This window comes from Hypanus sabinus, chromosome 11, assembly GCF_030144855.1.
Source record: "Hypanus sabinus isolate sHypSab1 chromosome 11, sHypSab1.hap1, whole genome shotgun sequence".
Taxonomy (NCBI): domain Eukaryota; kingdom Metazoa; phylum Chordata; class Chondrichthyes; order Myliobatiformes; family Dasyatidae; genus Hypanus; species Hypanus sabinus.
The window spans coordinates 47625933-47634310 of NC_082716.1; the positions used below are offsets into that span (position 1 = coordinate 47625933).

Consider the following 8378-nt stretch of genomic DNA (forward strand, 5'->3'; position numbering starts at 1 on the left):
GCCTGAGTTTTCACTGGACCTTTGAATACAACAATGTCATTTACATAATAAATAATTATGAACTATTCGAGTTAAACAGAATATGTTAATTTAGTTAGAGTGAGGTATTACCAGAATGTGTTCTATATATATTATAAAATAACAGGGCGTTGTATTATCGCCAAACTTTAACCCTGTGAAATTGTTATAAATCTTAGGCCCCAAATAGTTACTTAAAACTATGATTTAAGTTTTATGAGCAAATATTATGTACAAATACATGGAAAGGCATATTTTTCAGAGTTAAAACCATTTATTAATTTACACCAAACGACCTGATGGACATTTTAAACATATAGCACTGTATTGTTCACAGACTTCCCTCGTAAAATAGATCGATGTACAACCAATGAGACAGCAGGCAGGAGGTGCGAAAGTTGTACATCTTTCCTCTATCTTTATACAAATAATTACCGAAAACCCATAAATCTAGACAGTTAGGGACTGAAGGCAACAGAAATTTTAGAAGATCCGTTTATTAATTCTCTTCACCATTTCCCTTCTAAATCGCGTATTTTACATCAAAATCATTTCTTCATAATCCTGAGGGTCCCTAACCGTCCTTTAACAGTGCTTAAACAGTATAGTGGATCAAATTATTGGAAAAGGTAACATTCGGTACAGACAGCACGAGAAAGAATGACATTAAGAATTCAATATTCCCCAGGTATCTTTACATATATACATACGATAAATATATCTTGTCTTTTCTTCCAGAGCAGAAGCATACTTTTGTGGTTCCAAATATTCAAAAGGTATAATTCCTACCTTACACGGGACGAGAAATTTTAATAGTGACAGGTGTTAAGATTTGTGAGTTTACTTGAAAAGGTCTGTCCAGTCTGTAGAACATTATCGTGCGTTAAGTTTAGAGGGTTCTGGGACTGCGTGAGTGCTGGAGTTAACATTGCCAGGACCTGCGCTTGGCTTCCAGGCGGAGCTGAGTAGGGAGACCCGGGGGTATTTGACGGAGCAGCCCCTATGATATTGTCTATAGAGAAGGAAGGCCTGGACTGACTGGGGTCTGCTTTCAATCCTTGTAGGTTAGGTAGAGTGGGGCTCAGCTGCGGGTAGAAGGATTTCCTGGTTAAGTCGTTGCTGTGTAAAAGCGAGGGGATGGCTGCAGTTGGGAACATTGACGCCGGTGATGGCACCGTACAGTGCGGAGGCTGGAATGGGAACGTACTCGGGGAAGCATGGTGATGAGGGTGGTGGAAATTTTGCAGCTGGATGCCATAACCGCAGCCATAAGGTCCATATCCAAAACTTGGCATGAAGCTGCCGTGATCTCTCAAGATTTCGGACGGCTGCTGCCTTTTGAACCGTTTCCTCCTCCGAAGGAAGCTCCCGTTGTCGAACATGTCTGCAGAATCAGGGTCGAGAGTCCAGTAGTTGCCCTTGCCAGGATTCCCGGGCTCCCGGGGTATTTTCACGAAGCAGTCGTTGAGAGACAAATTGTGTCGGATGGAGTTCTGCCAGGCAGGAAACTTTTCCCTGTAGTAGGGGAAACGATTACTGATAAACTCGCAGATCTCACTCAGTGTTAGTCTCTTCTTTGGACTCTGGAGAATGGCCATAGTGATCAGAGCGATGTAAGAATAAGGAGGTTTGACCAAGGTACTTTTACATGGTTTGTCACTTGCCCTGTTTGTACCTGGGTCAGACACGCCGGACAAGTCCGGGGACTCAATATTCTCGGAAACGTTCCTGCTTAAGATATCGTCTGAATCGTTGTCAGAATGAAAATGACCATATTTCCCTTCTTTGCCGTTCATATCACCGACCACATCAATATCTGTATCCTCGGAGAGCAGTGAATGATCAGACATGTCGGCACCTAGAGTCATTGTTGAAGTGAGCGGCCCAGTGTCTTCAACCCTTCTGTCGGTAGCAACTCTCCAGTCTCTCAGACCCCCTAGTGGAGTGGCTCAGAATGGCCAAGGGGAAAAGAAGTCGGAATCAGAGTAGCCGCACTCCTTTCCAATGGATCCTTACTTAGTCTCTTGTTTCCTCATCGACAACTTTGCAGATATTGCCCCCTTTTAGTGTAGTGTCGCGGCTCCCACACTCAGACAAGTGCACATTGTTTGTAGACGGCTGCCCGGCTGCTCGACGCTAGGAGCAAAGTTTGTTTTTTTATAAAAAAGGAAAAGTTGGCAAAGCTGAGCCAGCCAGCGGAAGCCTCTTCTGCTCCTCAATCTGCTGTCAATAGACATTTATCCGACAGGGGGCGTCACGTGGCCATGACGTAAGGGGTGAGCTAGGTTCCCTCTCGGAGATCAGCCCCGGGCTCTTCTTAAAGGGTGACCTGACAGGGGTCACCAGTGAAATACAGAGGGACATTCAGCCTTCCTACCTAACGCTACCCAAAGCAGCCAGCGATTCAGTATGAATCTGTGATTTTGATTGTCACTAAAGTTTGTAATTTAAGATCAGTAATTTTCTGTATTTCTTTAAGTATGGTTGTGTTAAGATACCGTTTTACAGAACGCCAGAGCGCAGCACTTGTTCCATCATCATTTCCTCTCTGTTCTGCACATTATAACACCGTATGCACAAACTGGCCGGGTGGTCGAGACGACAGGCAATTTTGTTGAAACATACACGATTTTTTTTAAAGTTTAAAAGCTCTTCTCGACCCACCGGAATGGCAGCAATTTTAAAAGGCGATGTTTGCATTTTGTTTTTCAACCAAAGCCGACAATTCGGTAACACACCTTTCACTCGCTGGAGAATATACTAAACCTTGCTTTTTTCATGCTTTGTCTAAAGCGGCTCCGGTAATGAGTATTCAACTAACCTTTACGACAATTTTTATCGTCAATTGCCCGCTTTTTAACTGATGAAGATGTGTAGTGCCAGTGTGTTAACATAATAATCCACCTATCCGAGCAAATGCTGCGATAGCTCGGGTTGGCAGCGGACAGAGGGTGGAAATAGGTCGACGCGCACGCACACAGTGGGCCCAGGATTTGCTTCTAAATTGTACTTCTTCAGGATTCCATCACTAAAAGTTCTTCAAACTTGTCGATTCTTGAGGCAGCAGAAGACAAGAATGCAAGAAAATAGGAGTAGCATAAAAGCGAAATGACACGAAGCAAGAAGGGACCCAACAGACCAAAGGAAACTGACCATCTCTGTTCACTTTGAGCTTTTCACCACATCCATTCTTAAAGGGTTCATAACCTCAACGGACTTTTTTTTAGAGGGGCGGTAGGCAGAGAAAGCAAGAAAAAAAGAATAAACCATACACCACTTTTCATCTCGAGATTGTATGCGATCGCATTTGATCTTCTGAATAATTGTTGCACACAGACTTAAACGCATAGCAAATGACCGGATATAGAAATATAACTTATCCTTTTTCATGATCCCCATTCCAAAACTGCAAGAAAAAATCCCGCACCCAATTTCATACATCCACTATTTTCAAAAGGTCACTTGGAGTGTGTATTTAATACTAAATTAACAGAAATGCACACAGAACTGTTGCTGTACGTCTGTCGAATCCTTCCAACATCCAAATCTCAATACTGAATTTTGCAATATCACCTAAACACTCCTTTTAGCTGGTCAAATTTCAAAAGCATATTGAATTTTTCCAAGGGTAATGTTTCCTTTACCACCAGGAACACCGAACCTGCTAATTTCCCCCGTTCCCATTAATCAATAACGCGGTTAGTTCCAAACTTTATTAGATGTTGTATGTAGTTACAGTTTATCCGATAGGTGCCTGGATTATTATAGGAAGATAAGTAACTACGAGGTGATGCTTGCTAAGTGTCGAAGTCGCTTAACAAATCAACATGCATCTTTCACATATATGTCACCCAAAAATACTTCACGATTTAAGCGATATGCTCGGCATTTAGACGATTCCCTTTTCAAGTAGCAAATCAGTTATGAACTTTAGTTGTACAGACTGACTACATTAAAGAAAAATATATTACTTGTGTTTTAACTGTAAGATCTCTGGTTAATAATTTCCCACTGGATGGATATTTTGATCTATTTATTATATTTAGAATATTTTACAGTTTTGAATGTTTGGTTAAAATAACTAATTAATTTAACCATTGATTACACTGAAAGAAAATCGTAGAAATGCACTGTTTAAGGCACTTGTGTAAGTTGACTCCGCCATCGACGGTCCCAAGCCCGTCGAAAGGAGGAAGGTTGAGTATGGAGCTATCAACCCGCATCTGGTAAAAACAGAGAGCTATAGAAACGCCAACAAAAAGGTCCAAACAGCTCATCGCTGGGAACGGAACTTTGCCTAAAAGACGCATGGTAAAAAGCCTTCTGTTGGCCCAGGACTGAGGATTCTGGCGAGCTACTGTCAGCGGTATACGTCCCAATAGGGGTGTTAGACTTAAGAAGAAGAAAATAGTCAGTTGTGCGAATGAGAAGGGGAGGGGGTGCTGAGCATTAAAGGGCAGCTAAGTACTTCAATGGTCGCCTCGATGCTCTGCTACTTCAGAACAGGTGCGGGCTGCTTTTTACTCCGAGATTTCTCTCGTAGGACGGCAGCCAACATGGTCAAACAGCTGTCGGTTCCAAATGTCACACGGTCTTCAAATGCCCAACAGTTCGCACTTCCTAAATGGTCATTCCTGTCCCATGTGTGCTCCATAAGCACAGAGGACTGTGTACAAACTGATTTAAACTCAGCAAAGACCCGAACACAGGTTCCCTAAAGAAAAGGAAAGCTCGTGAAAAACAAAAAAAAGGATTAATACTGTACACAAAATATTAACTGTTATATCTTTGGGTCTAATTAATTATACCTTAACCAGCATTCAATACTAGCAAGAATGGAAGCGGACTCCTCAGCTAGTCACTTACATGGTGAGCAGTAAAACACGGCTCTTAAAATACTTAATTTGGGGGAAAACCATACAAACATTAAAAAAACCCTCTTACTCTGTTAAACTTGGATCTATTTATTAAATCCAATGACCTTTAAACCACACTGGAAACGACACTAATCCTAGTGTTTTTATTGAAATAGATAACGAGGAATCTGGGTGTGATACTGTGCCGATTTTCACGGTGTCCCACATCAAAGGGGCAAAGGTCATTTTAGAAGTGTGAGCAGCGGTTCTCGCATCAACCTTGATTACTTTCAGAAAAAAACGTGAATGTAGTTTTCTGCTAAAATAGATTTGATCTGCATCAGCTTTATTAAGAAATGAAACATTTTTACCTGGATCTATTTCACCAAGTTTAGGTGGGAATGTTCAAACGACACTGTAATTTCTTTTCACCGTTAACATCCAGCAGGAGCTCCTTGTGGTTTGGAAATCTTGGTTACTTTCTGTTTCCTGCTTCCCTTTGGCGCGGTAGATCACGTTCTGTGGATGGAACACAACACGGCTAACTACTGCAATCTCATCCCCAAATTGAAGGCTCTGGTCGTAATTTTCTAAAACTCCGTGTCGGTCCATTTATAGCGAACCTGTCCATATTCATAAACGAGTGTCAAAAGCGCCACCTGCTGTCTGTTGTAGAAATGGAAAGTCAACTATCATCTTCAATGACGGAGAACGCGTTCTCCTCTCTCCGTTAGCTTATTATGTTGTTAGGATGTCGCTAACCAAACATTACTGACTCACCCTGTCCCAAAATCTTCTACAAGCAACGAGTAGAGTACAATTTTAGACTAAGTCGAAGTTACCCTGTTATCCCTAACACATACAAACACAAAATCTCAAACCAGTTATGGTATACTTCATTAGTTCAGTAAGGTAAAGCAAGACATGGTTGGTGACGACCACTTGTAACTTACATTTGACCAATCACAGATCAGTATTGAATTCTAAATCTGGCTACTTGTCACACCGTGATTTACACCGATACGGTGCAACGTAGAAGGAACAATATGAAACTTTGATAATAGGAGTATAAATTGTGCATTTGACATGACAGAATATTTATATCGATATATTAATTGATCTGTCCACTCATATCGCTTCATTCCCTCAGCATGAAGAAATAATGCCTACACACTTCTTGAACATACAGCGCAGAGCCAAAGTCTTAGGCACACGTGTATAGCTAGGGTGCCCAATACTTTTTGCACATTACTGCATTATTTGTCAATGTGGAGCGGAGATCGAGTTTGTAACCTGGCGGGTGCAAAGTTGTTGGGAATGGCGAGGGCGAAGCGCTGAGACAGGGGCAGAGAAGGAGAGCCAGGTGCGGGGGAGGGGGGCGAATGTACAGCAGCTGCAGACACGCCTAACCCTGAGACACCAGGCAAGATCATTTGATTCCCTGGTGCTTCCCGCTCTCTCCCCTCTTCCCTTCCCCTTTCCCAACCCTCTTCCTGTCTCCTTCCCATTCTCAGTCCAGAACAGCTACCCATATCAGACTAAGTCTCTATGAAATACCCTCATTCCCTTCAATACTCCCATAATTGACCCTATCAGTCTCTACGCCAGCCATTGTAAAAATAGGCCCAGGTAACCCTTGTTGTTTTCCTTTCCTAGAAAGACACTCTCCTTCCAAGAAGGAGGAAAAAGTCACCTGACTTGGTCTCATTTAATTCCTTAACAGCTAGCATCGATTAAAGTGGGCCTGCACTCTGTTATAGGGAGGTGGAAACTTTCCAACAGCTTTTGGAAACAATGCTTCATGGTTGGTGAAGGTAGTCATGAATTTCCAGCACTGTTGTGGAGGCCTTCAACCTGAAGATGAATTGAAGGAGTTAAGTTCTCTTCAATGGGAGGATATAGAATTCTTGAAATATTGTGTTCAGTTCTAGTCACCTCATTATAGGGAGGATGTGAAAGCTTTAGAGAGGATGCAGATGAGATTACTAGGATGCTGCCTGGATCAGAGAACGTGCCTTCTGATGAAAGATTGAGCAAGCTAGCACTTACGTCGTTGGAAGAATAGAGGTGCATAGATAGAGTGGGCAGCAAATGTATTTTACCCCAAGACGTAAATAAGCCATACTAGAGGAAATCTATTTAAGGTGAGTGGAGCAAGATTTCAGGTGGGTGTAAGAGGTAGGTTTTTTTAAATACATTAAGTGGCAGGTGCCTGTAGCGCACTGCTGGAGATGGTGCTAGAGGCCTATACATTAGAGATATATAAGAGACTCTTGATAGGCACATGGATACAAGAAAATTGGAAGGTTATGAGTTAGTTTGATCATGGAGTAGGTTATGTTGATTGGCCCAACATCATGGGCCAAAGGGACTGTATTGAGCAGTACTGCTCTATGATATATGCCCTAAGACATCCAGGTTCATAATCAAGCAATAGTGAAGGAGATCACAGACAAGGTTGAAACTTAGTAAGTAACATATTAAAGGGCATGGCTGCAAAAGGTTTAATGATCTCATAGTAGTGATCAAAGTTCAGTGAAAACAATAGCAAGTCCCATTTACCACCAGTTGTATTCCTTGTGTCAGTGGATTCAGACAGGGAAATCTAGATGGTGTATGACTTGGATTCACACAGCAGCTTGACTCAGGCATTTAAGAAATAGTTAAATATTTGGGTGTAAGGAGTTGAGTAACAAGGCGCAGAATGTCTATCTTCTCATCTGTTATTGTAACACAGTAACAGGGCAATGAATCTCTGGGTGCAACCACGCCTCATGTTTGCCTCCCATTCTAGACATTACCTTACAACTCCTAGTAACTTAATGCCCTATTTAAAGTGGTAACGAAACCAAAGGCAATGGAAATTCTAACAGTCTTGATGATCTTCTGACAAATCGCTGTCATGCTTCAGTCTGATCACCAGGGGGTACAAGAGTCCTCCAGCCACTGATGCTCCTCCTCCCCAGACTATTAGTTGACTATTTTCACCTGTGTCTTGCTTTAGTGCACCTGTACCTTATTTTGTTTCTTGATTTAAATTCCCTCGATTTGTTTGTCTTTGCTCAGCCTTGAGTTTACCTAACCTGTGTGCAGTGGTTCTCGAGTCCTAGCTGTGCTCTCTACTAACCAATCCTCAAGTAAAAGTTCTTCATTCAACACCGTCCTTCTCTCTGGTCTGCTCTGCATTTGGGTCCACCTTGTCTTCATCTCTCCCAGTAGTCCACGGCTAAAGATATTGAACGTCACCGTATCAACCCTGGCTCAACGCAGCCTGGCCATCACCTCAGTTACAGCAAGAGTGAGCCAAAATGTGGCAGAGTGTGAGCATCTCCTGTCAGTGTTGAACCTATGAATGAGCAATTAAATTGCTGTCTGGAACCTGCCCACCTCGAGGAAGGCCACTCCCTGTCAGCTCCAAAAAGGGTGAGATTCGTGATGAGCTGTGATGCCCTAGCATCTGCTTCCATCTGCTCCTTCACCTGCCCTGCTAGTGCACTTCAAGGT

The 8378-nt window shown here is 42.5% G+C and overlaps 1 protein-coding gene and 1 long non-coding RNA gene across 2 annotated transcripts in view; both read right to left on the reverse strand.

Moving 5' to 3' along the window:
- LOC132401576 (uncharacterized) overlaps window positions 1-5378 on the reverse strand; it is a 41407-nt gene extending 36029 nt beyond the window's left edge. Inside the window, exon 1 of the long non-coding RNA XR_009514622.1 lies at window positions 5246-5378. This is a non-coding gene — a long non-coding RNA (uncharacterized LOC132401576). The remainder of the gene's footprint in view (window positions 1-5245) is intronic.
- On the reverse strand, window positions 279-2250 carry foxd2 (forkhead box D2). The gene has a single exon (XM_059984271.1). It carries the CDS (start codon window positions 1884-1886, stop codon window positions 828-830), a length of 1059 nt encoding a protein of 352 aa, XP_059840254.1. The 5' UTR covers window positions 1887-2250; the 3' UTR covers window positions 279-827.
- Window positions 5379-8378: the final 3000 nt, after the last annotated feature.